The 18,231-nt window shown below is 56.0% G+C and overlaps 6 protein-coding genes across 6 annotated transcripts; 3 read left to right on the top strand and 3 right to left on the bottom strand.

Moving 5' to 3' along the window:
• Positions 1-180: 180 nt before the first annotated feature.
• Positions 181-2,023, top strand: B0I36DRAFT_348430 (Dak1 domain-containing protein; the record flags this gene model as incomplete). The annotated part of the gene is made up of 2 exons (XM_046156694.1): positions 181-1,456; positions 1,521-2,023. The coding sequence occupies 2 exons, from the start codon at positions 181-183 to the stop codon at positions 2,021-2,023; spliced, it is 1,779 nt and encodes a 592-aa protein (XP_046014197.1).
• A 64-nt stretch (positions 2,024-2,087) lies between these two features.
• On the bottom strand, positions 2,088-3,022 carry B0I36DRAFT_321280 (small nuclear ribonucleoprotein Sm D2). Its single transcript, XM_046153675.1, has 4 exons — positions 2,879-3,022; positions 2,787-2,819; positions 2,460-2,717; positions 2,088-2,402 (listed from the first exon to the last, which is right to left on the bottom strand). Exons 1-4 carry the CDS (start codon positions 2,896-2,898, stop codon positions 2,360-2,362), a joined length of 354 nt encoding a protein of 117 aa, XP_046014196.1. The 5' UTR covers positions 2,899-3,022; the 3' UTR covers positions 2,088-2,359.
• Positions 3,023-3,479: 457 nt separating this feature from the next.
• Positions 3,480-4,988, top strand: B0I36DRAFT_241455 (3-hydroxyisobutyryl-CoA hydrolase; the record flags this gene model as incomplete). The annotated part of the gene is made up of 2 exons (XM_046149846.1): positions 3,480-3,530; positions 3,606-4,988. The coding sequence occupies 2 exons, from the start codon at positions 3,480-3,482 to the stop codon at positions 4,986-4,988; spliced, it is 1,434 nt and encodes a 477-aa protein (XP_046014195.1).
• A 1,523-nt stretch (positions 4,989-6,511) lies between these two features.
• B0I36DRAFT_348428 (uncharacterized protein) lies at positions 6,512-10,478 on the top strand (the record flags this gene model as incomplete). Its single annotated transcript, XM_046156693.1, has 3 exons — positions 6,512-6,599; positions 6,661-9,276; positions 9,337-10,478. The coding sequence occupies 3 exons, from the start codon at positions 6,512-6,514 to the stop codon at positions 10,476-10,478; spliced, it is 3,846 nt and encodes a 1,281-aa protein (XP_046014194.1).
• A 3,269-nt stretch (positions 10,479-13,747) lies between these two features.
• On the bottom strand, positions 13,748-15,204 carry B0I36DRAFT_108113 (uncharacterized protein). The gene has a single exon (XM_046147841.1). It carries the CDS (start codon positions 15,106-15,108, stop codon positions 14,041-14,043), a length of 1,068 nt encoding a protein of 355 aa, XP_046014193.1. The 5' UTR covers positions 15,109-15,204; the 3' UTR covers positions 13,748-14,040.
• Positions 15,205-15,759: 555 nt separating this feature from the next.
• On the bottom strand, positions 15,760-16,699 carry B0I36DRAFT_108111 (uncharacterized protein). The gene has a single exon (XM_046147840.1). It carries the CDS (start codon positions 16,551-16,553, stop codon positions 15,840-15,842), a length of 714 nt encoding a protein of 237 aa, XP_046014192.1. The 5' UTR covers positions 16,554-16,699; the 3' UTR covers positions 15,760-15,839.
• Between the last annotated feature and the right edge of the window lie 1,532 nt (positions 16,700-18,231).

Raw genomic sequence — 18,231 nt, 5'->3', positions numbered from 1 at the left:
TATCTTGGCTGCAGGTTGTAAGTACGCTTTGGCATGGTCCTCTTCAGATAGATTAGTAGCCCAATACACAGACTTTTGTCATCAATACCTAGGACGCTGCTTCTAGCCACACCTTCTTACTTTGCTATTATCCAACAATATCAACAAGGAACATTTCCTTTCGGCCAAGAGCCAGCCATCATGGCTGCGAAGCACTTCATCAATGACCCTACACTCCTGGTGAACTCGGCACTGGAGAGCCTTACCCTGACGAATCCGTCCGTAGCACTCGACAGCAAGAACAAGATAATATATCGCCGACCCTCGCCCTCGGCCAAGCACCAAGTGAGCATCATCAGTGGCGGCGGCTCTGGCCACGAACCCAGCTTCGGCGCCTTCGTGGGCAATGGCTTGCTATCAGCTGCTGTCGCGGGGTCCATCTTCGCTTCCCCGAGCGCGGAGCAGGTGCGCGCCGCAATCACCTCGAGAGTCGACACGGAGCGCGGAGTGCTGGTGACTGTCATGAACTACACTGGTGATATACTCAACTTCGGCATGGCGGTGGAGAAGGCCAAGGCGGCAGGCGTGGCTGCAGAGATGGTCGTGGTCGGCGACGATGTTGGTGTCGGTAGGGCCAAGGGCGGCAAAGTCGGCAGGCGAGGCATTGCCGGCACAGTCCTAGTGCACAAGATAGCTGGAGCACTGGCAGCCCAGGGTGCGAGCTTGGAGCAGGTACAGAAAGTGGCCAAGTTGACCGCTGAAAATCTTGTCAGCGTCGGGGCCAGCCTGGATCATGTTCATGTACCTGGTAGACAGGTCTCGTCGAAGCAGCATCTCGACGACGGCGAGGTGGAGATTGGCATGGGCATTCACAACGAGGCTGGCTCCGAGCAGGCAAAGCTTGATCTGCCGCAACTGGTCAAGAAGATGCTCGCCCAGCTGCTTGACCAGAACGACAAAGACCGGGCCTTCGTCAATGTCAACTCAAACGAGGTGGTCTTGCTTGTCAACAATCTCGGGGGTGTTAGTGTGCTCGAGCTGGGTGGCATCACAACCGAGGTCGTGAAGCAGCTGGGAAGTGGTTGGGGCATTTCTCCGGTCCGAATCCTGAGCGGCACCTATATGACCAGTCTGAACGGCCTTGGCTTCAGCATCTCACTTCTGAACGTTGTCAACACCGACATCGGGGGCCCAAGCATGATACAGCTGTTGGACTACCCCTGCGAAGCCACTGGCTGGGCGGCCCCGATTGTCAAAGAGACCTGGGAGACTCATAACACCGCAACTCGGGACGATGCACCACAAGACGAGTCGACAGAGATGAAGAAGAGCGACCTCACAACGGATGCAGAGAGTTTCGCTGCCAGTCTCACATCGGGCCTCAAGGCAGTCATTGCAGCGGAGCCAGAGGTTACCAGATACGACACGGTCGTTGGTGATGGAGACTGCGGAATCGGCCTCAAGCGTGGTGCTGATGGTAAGGCCTATTCCCTCTATAGAGGTCTGAGTTGTTGCCAGTCCGCTAACGATCCATGTCGCAGCTGTTCTCCGCCATATTCAGAAGAACACGCCAACCAGCGATGTGGTTGCCGAAGTGGAGAAGATTGTCACGGTGGTAGAGGACTCGATGGACGGCACATCGGGGGCGCTGTTCGCCATCCTTCTGAACGCGCTGGTGCATTCCCTCCGCTCAGCTAACCCAGGCGAGGCCACTGCGCAGACATGGGCTACTGCACTCAAGCACAGCTGCGAAGCGTTGTCGAAATATACTCCCGCCCGCCCAGGAGATCGCACCCTGGTCGACAGCCTGTACCCGTTTGTCGAATCACTCGAGAAGACGGGGGATCTTGTAAACGCGGCGGACGCTGCGAAGCAAGGCGCTTTGAAGACGAAAGGCATGCACGCAGTTCTCGGCCGAGCTGTATATGTGGGTGAATCACGCTATGACGAAGTCCCAGATCCTGGGGCCTGGGGACTGGCGGCTTTCTTTCTTGGACTAGCCGGGCTGCAACTGAATGAGGACGATGGGTGGGAGGCTATCTAAGCCGAATGGTGAACGGCAGTGACCCAGGAACGTCGATATCGAAGGTACCAAAGCAGATTGGGAGATTTCTGTAATGCTTCTTTTGACATCAGTGGTATCTATTGCGAAGAGTATTTGTGCCTATGCCCCCTTCTTGGCCATATGGCTTTTGGCTGGTACGAGCTGTCATCATAGCTCGCGCAGAAGACGTCTGATTTTTGCTGCCCTTTGCTTACAGCACTATCTGCCTGCCCCATCTCTGATGGCCAGTTCGCACGACGAGCTTCGTTGTCTCGTGACCCTTATCCTCCAAGTCCATAAGCTGGGCTGTCCAAATGCATCCGTATATATCTCTGTCTAGCTGAGGAGAACAAGAATGACTGAGTCTCCTCTCAGGAACCTGCGAAAATTCGGTCAGTACAATGCGAAAGCAATGAATGCCGGGATTAAATCATACATCTTGCTGATGAAGCGATCCTTGTTGACCGGCCTGCCCTTCTTTCCTCCCGCTAGTCTTGGCGTCTCCGTCCACATCTCCTTGACGTTCTCTAGTACCATATTGCAGTGTCTGTCGAAGGCCTTGACTCGGGCGAGAAGCTTGCGGTTGTTGCGAATCGAGATGAGGACTTGCGTATGGCTGCGCACGGCTGTCTGGAGTATGGAAAGAGGCCCTGCATTGAATTCGTGCTCTTCGAGGAGCGAGATCTCATACTCTCTGTCGTGAGGACGCAAGAATTAGCATATGACTTGCCCCCTTGGCGGTCGATATGGGGTGGGAGCCTACGTCAATTCATTTCGCGGCTTCGTTAGAAGCTCTCTACAGATGTCAAATTAGCAGGAGTCGGTATTGATGAGCACATTGGGCGCGGGCCATACTGGATCTTGTTGTCCGCCATATTGGACGAGTTCGGTCGCGACACTGGAGGGAACGATGTCGTGTCGGGAGTGGTGCTGTTCACCAGGCTATTCTCAAGTCGTCGGTCGTCCGAATGCTGGATCGCAAGCAGCCCTGAAAGCTAGACTGCCCGTAACTTCACTCGCACCAGCGTCCCAGGCACCATCGCGGTGAGGTGCAGCTGCTAGTGATTGGCTGGAAGCCGGCCCACCTTTTGTGTTATCGGTGTGCGATAAGCTGGTACTTCTTGGTTACCCGGCAGGTAGGCATGCACCACTCCCGCCACCCTGGGACTTTGCACACGGCGCTCTGCAAACGCCCGCTGGCCCCATAAAAAGTTTGGGGTGCAAGACCGAGGTCGAGCTCCACTCCGTGCTGGCAAAGCATACCCGAATCGACGTCGACTTGCAGATATCAATGAAGACGAGCCTTGGAGGTCCCTCGATGCGGCCCCTGTCACCTCCCCGCGCATCGAGCCACAACTACGTCTAGATGTCTTTTAGAGCCCTTCTCAGTCGATCCGGGGCTCCAGCGGCTGCCTCTGTGGCCTCCCCCTGCTCCCGAGGCGCCATCACAGCTACCATGCCTCTCAAGGCGAAAATCCTCGACCCGAGCGGGTCACAACGCGCGCAAGTATGGTGGCCCTATTCTTCAATTCGCTCATGCCACGCCACAACTACTGATACGTGAGCCGCTTTACCGCTATAGATGTCCACGAGTCCCGACCAGTCGAGCAAGAAGCGCTCGGCCAGCGACCCAAACGATGTCTTGTTCAACAACCTGTACGGTTTGCGCACCATTGAGCTCAACAGGCCAGGAAAGCTCAACTCTCTCAATGGATCCATGGCCAAGAAGATCCTTCCCCGGCTGCAGGAATGGTCGAAATCGGATCTGGCCAATCTCATCGTCATGAAGGGAGCAGGCAATAAGGCGTTCTGTGCCGGAGGTGACGTCGCTGAGCTCGCTATTCAGAACAAAGAGGGAAGCAAGGGGCAGCAAGCTTCCTCAAGATACTTTGCCCTCGAGTATAAGCTCGACCACTACATCGCCACATACAACAAGCCGTATATCGCATTCATGGATGGCATCACCATGGGCGGAGGCGTCGGTCTTAGCATCCACGCCCCATTCAGGATCGCCACAGAGAGGACAGTGTTCGCCATGCCTGAGACGACGATTGGGTTCTTCCCCGATGTGGGCGCTTCGTTCTTCTTGCCGAAGATGCCAGGTGCGGTCGGCACGTATCTTGCTTTGACCAGTGACCGACTGACTGGAGCGAACGTCTTCTACTCCGGCATCGCCACGCACTACCTACACTCTACGAGTCTGCCCAGTCTTGAGTCTCGGTTGGCTGAGCTCCAATTCCACGACTACGAGGACATCAAGTACAGACTCGACATCATCAATCGTACTATCAACGAATTCTCGACTGGCCTCCCCCACGACGTTCCTATCCACATTGGTGGAGAGCTGCGGAACGCTATTGACAGGTGTTTTGGCCAACCGACCGTGCCCAAGATTCTGAAGGCTTTGAAGCAAGAGACCGGGTCCACCCAGGCATGGGCTGAACAGACTTTGGCCACCCTCCGTCAGCGGTCGCCTATTGCTGTTCACGTGACACACAAGCAAATGCAGGTTGGCAAGACTTGGAGCATTGCGGAGACATTCAAGCGGGAACACCAGATTGCCGCCCAGTTCATGGCGCACCCCGATTTCGTCGAGGGTGTGACATGCCAGCTCATCTCCAAGGAGAAGCCCCGACCAAAGCCACAGTGGCAGCCTGCCACTCTCGAGGATGTCAAGCCCGCCCAGGTTGATGCATTCTTCAACAGCAAGCTGGCGCCCGAACTGGAGCTGTTGAGCGAACAAGACTTTGAGGGGGCTTACCCATACGCATGGCTAGGCCTGCCTACCGAAGAAGCGGTGGAGCAATACGTCAAGTCAAAGCCGAGGGGCCGGAAAGAGATCATACAACACTTTGTGGACCTGCAGCAGGGCAAGCTCGGTGTCAATGTGGTCGTGGATGAGGTGCTCGCTCGCAAGACAACTGTTGGGGGTGACGGACAGCTCGTCTGGAAGGATAGCTTATAGCGCTCCTCGACGTGGACAATGCTATCACTCAAGGGGGAAAAACGAAACGAAAGAAAAAGAACTGTACATTACCCGAATAAAAATTCATTGCCTCATTACCTATCAACGTCGCGCGGTCTAGGAGGCAATTTTCTGCACGGAGGATTGATGCTTGCGCCACTTGCTTTGGTGACGAGTTCTTGGATTTTTTGACACGTTGAGCACGAAGCTGACGCAGCATCGTGGAGATGGCGCATTGTTGCCTGGTCAATGTGGGAGTGGATGTATGGACCTCGCCACATTACGGGCACCTTGCACTTTTGGCGGGGCAGGATGCTGGCTGCAGCAAAACACCAGGTCAGCAGGCTTTGGAGCTGGAAAAGTGCCATGCACCAGTTGCACGAATGGCAACCTGGGCAAAAGGCTGTAGAGCTAGGCTGACTGAGTCATCTGTTTGAGAAAGCTTGGGATGGAGGATGGGCAAGGTGGAGTGGGGTCACTTGAGCGTCGGAGGACAGAGCCCGGAGTATATAAAGGAGCCGGCTCCCCTCGTGGGGTGCGAAACGGGGCAGAGCTTGCTCTGTCAAAACAGATTGCAAAGCCGTTGCTTCCGCAGGCACATCCGGCCCCCGTACTGCGTCGACAAGAGGCTCGCCGGGCACAAGGCCAGAGATCAAGTTGAGTCCGCCGCGGTCTGCGAGCTTGTAAGACCGGCCGGGCGTTGGCCCAAGCGCCCGGAGCTCCAAGCCCCACTCCTGACGCGTGCGTTGCTGCTCGAGAGCGGCGAGCGCCCCGCACGGGCCCGTAGCTTGAAACCCAGCGCCAAGGGCCCCTGACGTATCCGCCCCGACCTGCTTGCTGCAGGTGCTCTCAAGCCTGGACGCGCCTCCCAGCCCAGCTAGCGCGCCCCGGGCCTGCTGCAACGCCGGCCACCAGCAACAACCACGTCCAACGCGCGTGCCTCGCGCGCGTGGTACCTGAGCTTGCTAGCGAATCCACCCGCCAACCTTGTACCCTGGACCCAGCTCACCCGCTCTGCGATCCCATCCTTCCGACTTCTTTTCCTTGCTTCTCCCACGCTCTCCTCATTCTCCAAACACGCCTGGTTCACCAGGGCAGCTTGCCGCTCCAACGATCCTTGCGGCCTTTTCTTTTTCGTACTCTTGCATCGCCAGCGAGCGCATCTGTATTTTCACGACTTCCCTCGTCCAGACACATACACGATACCCCGGTCTGGGACCTTGTGCCTGTCTTATCGTGCACAGGCATCAAATCTCGATTGACTCTCGACTCCTCTTGAACGGCTCCATACCTCCCTTCTCGTCGACTCCGGAACTCAATATCCTCACATCGATATCTTTGTGACATACAAGCTCCCAACAAGCACGACCATACGAGCCTCTCGAACATAATTCATCGCGCCAAGCCCTCCGGCCCGGGCGTGTCGCCCGAGGTGCATGTCCACTTACTCCCCCTAAGGTTTCTGGGGCCGGTCGAAAACCGCGCATTACCGCCTTTGTTGGAGATCAGGAACGTCTTTGGACATGGCTCACTACCACAACAACAACGGGGCGTGGGCAGCTAGTCCCAGTGGTGATAATGAGGCTGGAGTCCAATCCCAGCCGATGGGCCGTACGCTTTGCCTCCCTCTAGTGGAAGTCGTGTTCTTGCTGACATAGCTATTACCCAACAGTCAAGGTTCATTATACATTCGACAAGGACAGCCAAGAACGCTGTCTAGCCCGGTGGCCTCATACTCTGAACATCCAGACAGTCCCGGTAGACGAGCGCAACTCAATTGGTGTCGTTGACCTGCGAACATGTCTTCAAGCCGTGGCCCAGTGCAGTCCGGAGATTATGGGGGATGGAGACGTGGATTATACAGTATATGCCTTTGACTATTCGGAACCAGACACACCACTTGTCGGGCAGGGCATGTTGTCGAGAGCACTCAACCAGGGTTTTGAGGGGTCGAATTCGCAGCCACAGCTTGTTACAGGACGGGTCACGCGGAACCTGCTCGCGATATTCGGCAATGGTGTCCGCGAGACACTCGAGGTACGCCTCAAACTGACAGCAGTCAGTCGGCCTGCACATGCAGCCCAGGTCATCCGTGGTCACTCTCTGCCAGAACAGCGGCCGAACCCGGGCTTGCACCGCTCAATGTCCACCATGTCCGAAGCCAGTGAATGGAACTCGTTCATCCACTCGAACCCCAATCTTGGTCAACCATCCACGGGATCTGCTACACATTCTCCTGCCCTGGCACCAGCTCGGCCATATAACAACAGCTTTGATGCTCGTAATGAACCAATGGCACCTGTGCCACAAATTTCCCACGTGGGTCCTTCGAGCCGGCCATCCTCGGTTGGCCCTACAAGAGAACTCGTTCCCATCCAGGCGGCGCCTCCGCATATGAATCAGAGCCGCCCTGGCCTTCCTGAGGAGGCTGCGCCGATCCAGTCACTAGTCAAACCTGCGAAGCCTCAATCAAGACCTTCTTCACGAGCCTCGAGTCGCGCGCCGACCGGCCGGCCAAGAGGACGCCCACGGAAGAAGCCACAACCTGTAGAGGGACACACATCCGGGTACGAAGATGGCACAGATGCCGACGATGGTCCACCAACCAAAAAGAGAGCAACGACTACGAAGGTTGAGCGCAGTAACACGGCCACGTTCGGTTCGGCCCCGGACTCACTTCGTGTAGCTGCGAGCACTTCTGGTTCGATCAGAAACTTTCGGCCTATTGTCCTCGGAGGCGAGGCGCAGAGTGGCGGTCATCTACAGGAAATTCCGAGAGCACCAACACCGGTGCCAATTCCAAGATTACCCAATAGAAAGCTGGCGCCCACGAGCAGTCTAAGGCGGGAGTCTACTTCTGGCTCGACAGCTGAAAGACCATTTACGACCTCATATCTCGACGTCAATCGCTCCGCTACACAGAATCAAGATGGCCGCTCTCCCGAGTCGGCTGCGCCTTCGCCATTCCAGATCCACAGTGACGAGCCAAGCCCTGCCGAGATTGGTTCTTCGCCGCCAGTACCTCGCTCAGCAATGTACAGTATGCGTTCAAGTCCAGCGCCATCCAGCCCCATCCTGCCACCGATGCCCGCGTCCATGCAGCAGGTTGACTCTGGTTTTATGAGCGGTGGCATTGACGATGGTCGAGTGGAGGATGACGAGCTTAGCAAGTTGCCCCCCACTACCGATGCGCAGCCGCCTGTTATCGCGAAGCCGAAGCCAAAGCGCAGCCGCTCCAAGAAACAGCCCGTATCAAAGCAGATTGAGATGTCTGAACAGAACAAGGTACAAACTGGCGGCTCACTCGTCATTCACGCGGAAACTCCTGGGCCGCCTGAGTTACTGCCTCAGACCTCCATCTACAACCCTCCGCACTCAGTTGCCAATCGAGCGCAGTCACAGCGCAAGGCCTCGCAGAAACCCAATGCGCTTGCTGGCCCCGAGGCGTCAGGGGACACGGCGGCTGGAAAGTGCCAGCCATCGGCGATGTCACCTGTGGACCTGCCACCTCCTCGGCCGGTTGCAACCGCGCAGATAGCAGACAGTGTGGCCGTCATGTCCCCGGATGAGCAGGCTTCGCAGATTATGTCACCAGATGACGCAGGCTCGCAGGCCTGGTCTCCAGAGACTGCTATGATGTCGCAGGCAGATCTACTGAATCTCATGCAGTCGCTTGAAGGTGGATTCGGAGATCGTACCGAGGCTCAGCATCATCTCGACAGTTTCCACTTTGGGGACGAGACCTTTACGCCATTGGCCGACGATACTCCCCAGGCCACCCAGCAGCTGCCATTTCCGAGCGCCCCTACAGCAAAGCCTCAGCCAGTTCCAACTGCAGCCAAAAGCGAGAAGTCAGCCCCAGAACTCGAGCTCCCGGTGATCCCGGCCAGCGATCCAGTTTTCGGACAACTCTCTCTGCCAATGCCGGCTTCGGAATCTGCTCACCCGCGCACCGATGCGCCTGAAGCGGACGGACGCTCGAATAAGAACTATGTCAAGCGGCAGGCTATCAAGCAGAAGCTGGAGGAGGCCATTCTTCTAGGACAAATGCCGACATTCTGCCGCAACTGCGGCGCGCTCCAGACACCGACGTGGCGCAAGATTTGGAAGCAGACACATAAAGGTATTCCCGCGTACCACGAGTACTCCGAGAAGGCAGGTTGCGTCACAGCAATCAACATTTTGACTCGAGACGAGAACAACGTGTCCACTTCGTACGAGATGATCAAGAAAGCCCTGGGACCGACGGATGACAAATCCGAATGGACCGAGATCAGTCTTTGCAATCGTAAGTTACCCTGCTTGACATATTTTGCATTTCGCCTGCATATGCTCACAACAATCGTAGCTTGCGGCATCTGGTTCTCAAAGTGGAAGAAGCACCGGCCTGCGGAAAAATGGGAGAAGGATGAGTCTCGCCTCAACCAGACGCGGAAGAAGCGTAGTGCCGGCAGTGCTCCAGCCAGGAGCAAGAAGCCAAGGACCAAGAGCGATGGGCAAATGGGCCTGACTTCGGACGCCTGTTTACCCACGGATCCTCTTGGTCCCCTCGAAGCACCGACATCCCCCAAAGAGCATATCCAGCGGAGCAAGTCGGCCAACAGCGAGCAACAAAGCAGCAACGGCTCAGACACAGGCTCTGAGAGGACGAGGCAAAGATCTGATGGAGAGACAAAGTGCATCTCGACTCATTCTCGAGGCAGTGGTCGGGCGAACAGCCCGATCGACCTGGACGACGGTCTTGGTCCGACGAGACGACTGCTCTTTCCCTCGCCCCGGAAAGATGGAGAAACCAAAACTCTAGGCGAAGTTGCCGTTAACATCGTGCAAACCTCACCGGAGTATCTCGGCGACAAGATGCGGGATGGCGAGGATGAGAAGGAAAACCAGCCGTCAAGCGCGAGCCGGGTCGCTAATGACGACTTTGCGGATCTTTTTGGCCCAACGCCCGCACGACCTTCGACACCGCCCCCCAAGTCTGCAGAGTCAATGCCATTCAAGACGCCTACGCGGCCACCCTCTCACCGGCCAGTGACTCGGAGCGTCACGCACTCGGTGCTTCGTTCTGGGCGATCGCTCAAATCTCCCAACCCTGCACTGATGCTAGAGCGAACTCCGACACGGAGCGCGACCAAGACTCCCCGGTCTTCGGGTCGCAGGCGGACGCAGGCTGCTGCGCACAACTTAGACACCTTTGTCTTTGATTCCCCCATGACCAAGTCGATCAATCAGATGCTGTCAGAGGCCAATGGCTTCGATGGCGAGCTTGACTTGAGCATGCTAAACAGCGATGACGCGACCCTCACGGTCGACGCCCATTTTGACTTCAGCGCGCTTTTGAGCACTGATGCGCCGATGCCCAGCTCGCCACCTATTTTACGCCATGGCGGCACGTCTATGGTGTCCTTTGGAGGCAGCCTGACTTACGAAGACACGAATGCGAATATCTGGGGCCACATTCCGGGCCAGGAAGACGCCGAGAAGCAGTGATATAAAAGCGTGATTATGGCACTTCCTAGGTGGCCTGTTTGATATTCACACAGACCCATGGTCACTTTGGCAGCTATAATCCCAGGTGCATACGGGTTGCTGCTTGTTTGTTTCGCATCTTGCTGTTTTGGTCGCGCGTCTCGACCACGGTCAATCCGCATCTCTGCGCCGGAGGTACTTTTGTCTTCATTTACATGCCCACTCAGCATAGCCGACTGTTTGAACTCGTTTTCGGAGCATTTTGCCTTTCGAACTGAATCTTAATCATTATTCTGCCTTCATTGCCCAACCTGTTATCTTGATGCGAGAGTGTAAAGTGCAAATGCTGTAGCTACGCTCGCAAGCCCGGACGAGTGGTAGTGGCAGCCATCAACCGCACTTACTACTCTGCTCAGAACGGGGATGGGATGAGTCAGCTTCAGAAACGCTACTTTGAAAAGATTATCAAAGGATACCCGACTTCTTGATAGATAGCCCCGCTGACTAACCACGCGATGAGTAAGTGTTCAAATCAAGCGAATCGCAATGATGTGATACAGTGGGCGTTGCCCTTGCACTCGAGTCGGTATTAGGCAGCTGCACCTGTGTGTTGGCCGGAAGGTTTCGTATTGGTGTGTGTGTGTGTGTGTATCATCTTCGGACAATTACGTAGGCTTGCGGGTTAGGGGAAGACCACGCCACCCGGCCAGCCACCCGCCGGTCGGAGCATCTTTCAGGCAGCTTCAAACAGTCGACAATGACGCTATTTCGCCCACGGGAACGTGATGACTACTCTGCGGGAAGCCAGGTGGTGGCTGCATGGCACCTGTCAGAATCCTCGTTCCCGGCCCAATGACGTGTGCGCTATCCGAGGCCAACACAATGATTACTATCATTGGATTTTGATTTTTGTTCCCCCTAGAGCGCGTCGTCGACCACGTCGCATTTCGCAGGATGGGTGGTAGCATCTCTCATCTTCCGACCAGCCTCGGCACTTCCCCTCGCGCATTGTGCCGTCGTCGTCGTCGTCGAACAACGAACCCGCCCATGTCTCATCCCTGCTCCGCCTTGTCAGCTTGTCCGCTACATGATTAGGTAAGGGTTCGGACCGGGGATGGCCCTGGTTGCTTGCATCGCACGATGTTTCGTCTTTTCTGAAAAGATGTATGCAGGCGCATAGGACTGGGAGGCTGTCCAGGACTGGTGATTGGTGGACTTATCACCCCCTTCGGCTCTTTGTGTGCTTGGCGGTACGAAGCCACTCGATCTTACTTGTTGCGGAATCGCAACGAGTCGAATCAATACGAGGAACCACGTACTCGCGGCAACGGACTAATGTAGCCACACCAGTCACGGCCACCAAACGGCCGTTATGCAAGGGGAGTAGTAGGTAATGATTCTCTCCCACTCCTAGTACCATTCACTATAAATGAACCCCCCCTCTTGGACTGTGGGACTTGCGCAGGTAATGGGCGTGCTAATGACTCTGATTGAGACCTGTGTGACCGGCCATGACATGACGTCCGCTCTGGCGAGGGGCGATCATGATTCGTCGGAGCATGACCAAAACGGACAAAACCATGCATGCAGCGCCTGTGTCAAGGGGGTGGGCCATGGGGAAGTGATCCCTGCTCTGCTGCTTTGCTAATCACAGCACGCCCAACTCTAAGTGAGATCCTTGGTGAGGATGCATCAGATCGTCCGGGCCCCGGGGAGAAACCAAGAAAGGCGTGCCGGCGTGCTAGGCAACACAATTATAGAAACGAGCCGTGTGGGCCAAGCGCGCGACTGCAAAGTCCGTCCCGTCGATCCGGTGAGCGGTTCACGCCAGAGCGGTCGTCGGGCGGGTGATTTCCTGCACGGCGACCATCTCGCGCGTCGCTAGTCCATTCCTTGTCGGTCCCAAAGACCAAGAGAGCAAGAGCTCCGGCCGGACGCACGCTGGTGCTGCTGATTTGTCGACGGAGTGCGAGGGACGATCCCTGACGGCGGCTATCTATAGCTGGCCCTGGCCACTCCCCGCGTGCGGTCCCACAAGTGCACATCATGAAATGGGCTGGGTCGCCTTACCGGAACACACCGTCGTCGGGCTGAAGGACTATGCGCGGGATCCCGCCCCGATGTCACGTAACGGCCCAGGTAACACCGGGTTTCCGAGGGCTCTGGCGGTCTCCTTGGGGGCCGACGCGGCCGCTTCATCTCCGCTGTGGCGTTCTCTGCGACCCCCGGCGACGCGTGATGAGGCCTGCCAAGACCACAGCAATGGCGGAACGTCCGCGCCTAGACCTGCGGTCTTGTGTCATTGCCTCGAGCTGGTAAATTGCTGCCTTGCTGGGCTCGACTGGCCGAGAATCCTCACGCGAGGGTAGGGCGGCCGAGGTTCAGCACAGCACAGACGTGCGTTTACATTGCTCCATCATCTTAGCATCGAATGCTGATGTCGGCCGTCCATCAAGGTTGCCACGTTTCTGATACGCTGGGTGCGACATCCGCCCTGCCAGATAGTCTCCGAGAGCTTCCGGGGGATGGGGTTGCATCTTCTTGCAGGGCTGCTGTGGTCTTTGCACTGTGGGGCGAGTAGAGGAGCAAGCGTCTGGCCGACCACTGGTGAGAACGACGCGTACAACATGCCATCAAAGGGGTGTCTGTCGCTGCGCGAGAGCGCGCCACATTTGCAGTCTTGTGTCTGGGCAATGCTGTGCAAGAGGCCTCCTGCAACTTCGACTTCACCTGCCCAAAGGCCTGTCGAGCAGTAACGACCCATGCTGCCTGGGCCCTGGCCGATGTCATTGCATGTATTCGGCAGAGCAATGAGATAGTCTTTGTCTTCGTCCTTGTGGTTCCTGCAATTGGTTAATTCCGCGGGTGTTTGGTAATGTCTGGCACGGCTTCTCCAAACTGCTGAGAAAGTTCCTAAATTCGGTTCGAAGACAACAAGTCGACCTGGGCAAGTTAAGCATACATTTGGCAGAAGTGTTGCTGGCTAGCAGGCAGGAACCTTGACTTCAAAGGCGGCTTGATGGCAAACTTTTCTAGAATCTCAGACCAGACAAGCAGGCTAACCAAGAACCTGACTTCTCATACAAGACCCTGTGCAGTGCCAGTAATACCCTGACAAGTGAGAAATCGAGGTTTCTTATGATGAATGGTTCCTGGCGAAATCTCCGCTTTAGATCCCTGCATGTAGATGATCTGCGAGATGAATCAGCGATATTGAGGCAAAAGAAGCTGCGAGGTTAGCCTGGTCTTTGTAAGCTGCCAGTGTTGTATGCTCTGTGAACCGGTGGCAAGTGGTAACATCCATGAATTGGTATAATATGTCTTGACGTTGCAACGTCGGGTTCTGCCCAGAGGCACTGCTCTTGCTAATTTCAACATTAAGTATCGGCAACTTGCACGCCGTCCCCGCACGACTTGAAGAGTAAAATCGGAGGTACATGGCCCAGCCATTTCGAATTTCCCAACCCTGAACTTGTGATGGAATGCACGTCATTGGGCGCCCCTGTTCTCTGATGGCTTGTGGTGTAACCCATCCACGCAGCTTCGTGGTCGTCTTGAGCCTTAGATGATCGAATATCTCCATTCATTGATAAATACCGTCTGATACCGGTATGTAGTCGAAGCTAGTCTGAAAGTCAGTGTACTGATCGTTGAAGAGATCAGACACGAAGTCGGGTTCCGCAAGCATTGATCCATGCATATCTGGCACAAAGGCCGGGTCAAGGTCGTCTCCATACAGACCTGGGCTGTGTGTAAATCCGGAGTCCTGCTGATAAACCACATCACCGTACAGTGGAGGGCTTGGGCTTTCCTGATGCAAGGTAGACGAACTGGCGCGCGGCCCAATGCTCTGGCATGTCTGGTACGGAAGGGGTGCGCATGAACTCAGGTTGGCCAATGCCTTGTTGTACCGGTCACCGTCGTGATTGAGGTATCGATTGGCTTCGGTATCCAACCACTGGCCAATGTTTGGGTCGTGGCAGTCGGAGTGGCCCATCAACTCTGCTTTGATCCGAGCAGCTTCATCGGTGAGTGTCTCCAGTTCCATCTTGAGCGTCGAGTTCTGAGTTTCTAACTCAGACTTGGACTCTTCAAGGTAATTAGCGTACTTCTTCTTCTTCCTTCTGGCACGGTCTGCGGCGTCCTTGTTCTTCTCACGGTTGTGAATCTTCCTCGCTTCCTTCTCTTGCTGGGAAGGTTCAGGTTTGGGCTTGTTGGTTGCACGTCTTGGCCTCCTAGGAGGTAGGCTGTAGGAGTTCTGAATGGGATTGAAGGAGCTTCCGCTGCTCTCAGGCCTCGATGGCTTGGGATTCAGGATTGGCCATGCCCCGTCAGAAGTCGTGGTTTTCCCCGACGAGGTGGCTTCTGGAGTACCCGTAAGACCTCGCGAAGACTGGGACTCGGAGCCAAGACTACGGGAGGACATCGCCGTCACGCTGCTTGACTGTCTGCGACGATTCGATGCCAAATGGAAAGAGGACGAAGAAGAAAGGTCCAGAACAAAAGTGCCGTCCATGCCAGGGTGGAAATCGGGCAGGTGAGTTTCCGAAGTCATCGCATCTGGTGCCTGCACATCCCGTCCATCGAACAAGACCAAATTGCCGGTGTTAACCTCCGATGGGTCATAGTAGAACTGCGCCTTGGTTGCCATCCTGAGGGGAACGAATCAACAATCCTGGGCACAGCCGGAGACCTCAGTATGCACTCAGTCTAGGCTGGAGTTGCCGAGTCTTGGCTGGGGTATTCCGATGGCTCCGACGCCGAGAGAACAGGATCGTCACGTCTGAGACAGCCCGCACAGGGAGGGATAGGCTTGTTGGTGTTGGCTTTGAATTATGTGCCAACTAGAGTGCGGCCAGGCTGGTGATCAAAACACAAAAGGGTTGACTGGGGATGTTCTTAAGGTGTGGACTGTAGTGGCGGGGAGGAGGATGAATGCTGCAAGTGAGAACAAGCTGTGGGAGGATGAAGAATAATACAACGAGAGGTTGGGTGGGAGGAGTTGAGGGTGTTGGGTGGAGTGATGTGTTCGAGACACCTATGACACTTGTGCTGTTCTGTTGAGGCTGTGAAGACAGGGCAGATGAGGACCTCGAGATGAGTGTGCAAGTGGCAGTACCAGAGAGTGCTAGCCAAGAGACCTTGTAGTTGAGCCAGCAGCGATGCTGGTGTGCTTGTATACGGGAGTCCCTGCCAAAACCGGGAACAAGCCCGCACTGCATACAAGGGAATAGTAGTCAAGGCTGGCGGGAGGCGTGCACCAAGCGCTATGACAAGGTCGGTGTGCTCTAAGCGCACCCCAACCCCAGCTCCGGCTCTTGTCAACTTCGGCAGATTTTGGTATGTCCCCTTCTCTTAACATGTATAACGACGGTCGTATCGCTATTTCTGTGTTTCTGTCTCAGTGCACTTGAAGTGGGAGTACACCGGCAGACAGGCTCGATTTGGTAGGGTTCGGTGCAGCAGAGAGTTGGGGGTTTGGGGGCCAAGGATTACGGGTGGCTTGAGGGGCCGGGGACGATGCCTGGGACCGGAAATGGCGGGTTGGGATCCTATACTCGAAGGAATGAACAGGTGCGGTTGCCTTTTGGGGCTGCCTGTTTGGATTTGGACTTGGATTCGATTTATATTTTGTCGTGTTTTCGTCGGCTCGATTCGAGGATGAGGGAAGGATTGTCTGTCGTATATCGGTAAATGAGTGGTCTGGATCGTATTGAAAGCAGAACTGTCGAGTGATGGCAAGGAGCGATTTGATAGCGACGAGATTACAGGAAACATTAGTGTTGCAACGTCTCGCAAAAGAATCGGGCGAATGCTGTCTTGATGAACCGCCCAGGCAGATGACCGAAATAAGAGCATGCTTACAGGTCTCGACCGTGCAAGGCATTCTTTGACCTCAACAGACCAAGTCCCAGCAGGATCTATTTGCCACTTGGCTAACACGACTGTATCGCGATGGCCAGTGTGAGTGATAGTTCTTTGAAAAGAGAACGGTTCGTGGCGCAGCCTGTCTTGCTCCTGGATTCGTGTGGTGCCAAGGGGATGGAGCGAGATATTTCGACATCGCCACAGCGCCAGCTTCAATTGGTGGTTCATGCACGAGCGACTTGCATGCCTCCCTTGAAGCACAGCATGTCTTCTGATATTTCATCGGCGAGTCAAATGAATGACTTGATCAATACTGGCCTTTGTCTCTTGATTGGATGTTGCGTGGCCTGAACGGCGTGTCAGCGTGAGGCATCCCTGAGGCCAAGGGTAGGCGCAGTGCCAATTCCTGATAATTGGCCTTTGCAGAGCCCGGATGGTGCAACAATGACCAGAAGCGCTCTCAGAAAAGTGTTTCATCGATTCTCGCCGCTAATCCGACAAGAAGTGGATCTGATTCCGAGATGCTGATCTCGCGAGTCTATGTGAGCACGGAGCCCGCCGTCCTCAGTGCCGCAAGAGGCCAGAATACGAGCCGTGCGTTTCCCCATATCTTGGAATGTGTTATGGGGGCTCAGAGAGTACACAGGTGTAGATACACAGATGTAGAGGCGGTGGAGATGAGGCGAGGGCAGCTGACCCTGATGTCGAGATGAACGGGGGGACGGGGGGAGGATTCAGCCTTGTGGCAGACCGGGGCGGATAGGAAAAGATGGGCCAGAACACCACCAGGTTGAGCTGCAAGCTGGTACCAAGCCAAGGTATGCCGGTGGAGTCGACATGGTGACAGCCACGGACGAGAGACGCAACTCAGAGTACAATGCAGCGTGTTGGGTCACGTCGTGCCACACCATGAGACCCTGGTATGCTGGCATGCAGCCCTAACGGTGGCAAGCTCGTGATTGGACCAACCAGACAAGAGAGGTCGAAGTCGAGATCAAGGTTTGGAGCTTTGGTAATAATTCCGCGGCTCTCCTTGGGTAGGGTGCGAGGCGCGGGAATGGTTGTGTTGATGTCAGCCAGAAGTCGACGACGATCGCGGCAGTGAAGGGCCAGGCCCGCCCGCCAACGAAAGCGCAGGCGTTTGTGCGTCCACACACGCTTGGCACCATTGCGCGCGCTGCAGGCAGGCAGGGAGGCTGCAGGCGTACAAGGCGTGTGCAGACTGGGGCAGGCAGGATGGTGGCATGTAACCCGGCCAGGGTCGTGGCTGCCACGGGGGGCAGTTGCTTGCCCCACTCCCCGGGGCCGCTTACCCAGCGCGCCCCACCTTCCGGATCGGCGGCCGGCCCTGCGCCTTGCTGCCGGCCCCTTCCGTGTCTGTCTATGATCGCCGCCCGGCCTCAACCCTGCAGCACCACACCTGCCGCTTCTTCGCCTCCGTGTCGTTTCCCGTCCATACACCAGCGCTGCTCAATCCTACTGCCGCCTCACCCGCAGTGCGCCATGCACTTGCGTGCAGGGCTTGGATCTCTTTTCAGCCTTGGAGGCGAGATCATCCAGCCCTGCGCCTCGTGCGCGCCGGTGTCGCCAGCATTGCTCGCGATCTAAACGACCTCACAGCGCCCCCGGACCACATCTAGCCGCAAGGCAACCCATCAAGTAGTTTCCCCTTCTGTTTTAAGACGTGTCGCCACTGTTGCAGTGCCTCATTCTTCTCCCGATTGGCATGCCTGGCTGGCGTAGGCATGGCCAGACAATCTCGACACACAATTCCAGCATCGCATCCGTGCCGACAGCTCTCTACAGTCGACTCCACTATTCTGATACCATGTGCCCGTCTTCTCGGATTTCGTCGCATTGGTCTCTGGCTGTCTGTTGCCAATCATGACACCAAGCTTTTCTTGTT

This window comes from Microdochium trichocladiopsis, assembly GCF_020744255.1.
Source record: "Microdochium trichocladiopsis strain MPI-CAGE-CH-0230 chromosome Unknown B0I36scaffold_4, whole genome shotgun sequence".
NCBI lineage: Eukaryota > Fungi > Ascomycota > Sordariomycetes > Xylariales > Microdochiaceae > Microdochium > Microdochium trichocladiopsis.
The sequence above is the reverse complement of the archived record's forward strand: the minus strand, read 5'-3'. Positions and strand labels throughout refer to the sequence as shown.

Excerpts from the sequence above, each read along its gene's own strand:
- B0I36DRAFT_321280 (XM_046153675.1), bottom strand. The coding sequence starts at position 2,898 with ATGGCGGACAACAAGATCCA. Across the intron at positions 2,718-2,786 it reads AAGCCGCGAAATGAATTGAC|AGAGTATGAGATCTCGCTCC; the intron begins GTAGGCTCCCAC and ends TCCTCACGACAG. Across the intron at positions 2,403-2,459 it reads GATCGCTTCATCAGCAAGAT|GTTCCTGAGAGGAGACTCAG; the intron begins GTATGATTTAAT and ends GAATTTTCGCAG.
- B0I36DRAFT_108113 (XM_046147841.1), bottom strand. The coding sequence starts at position 15,108 with ATGGCAACCAAGGCGCAGTTCTACTATGACCCATCGGAGGTTAACACC.
- B0I36DRAFT_108111 (XM_046147840.1), bottom strand. The coding sequence starts at position 16,553 with ATGAACCACCAATTGAAGCTGGCGCTGTGGCGATGTCGAAATATCTCG.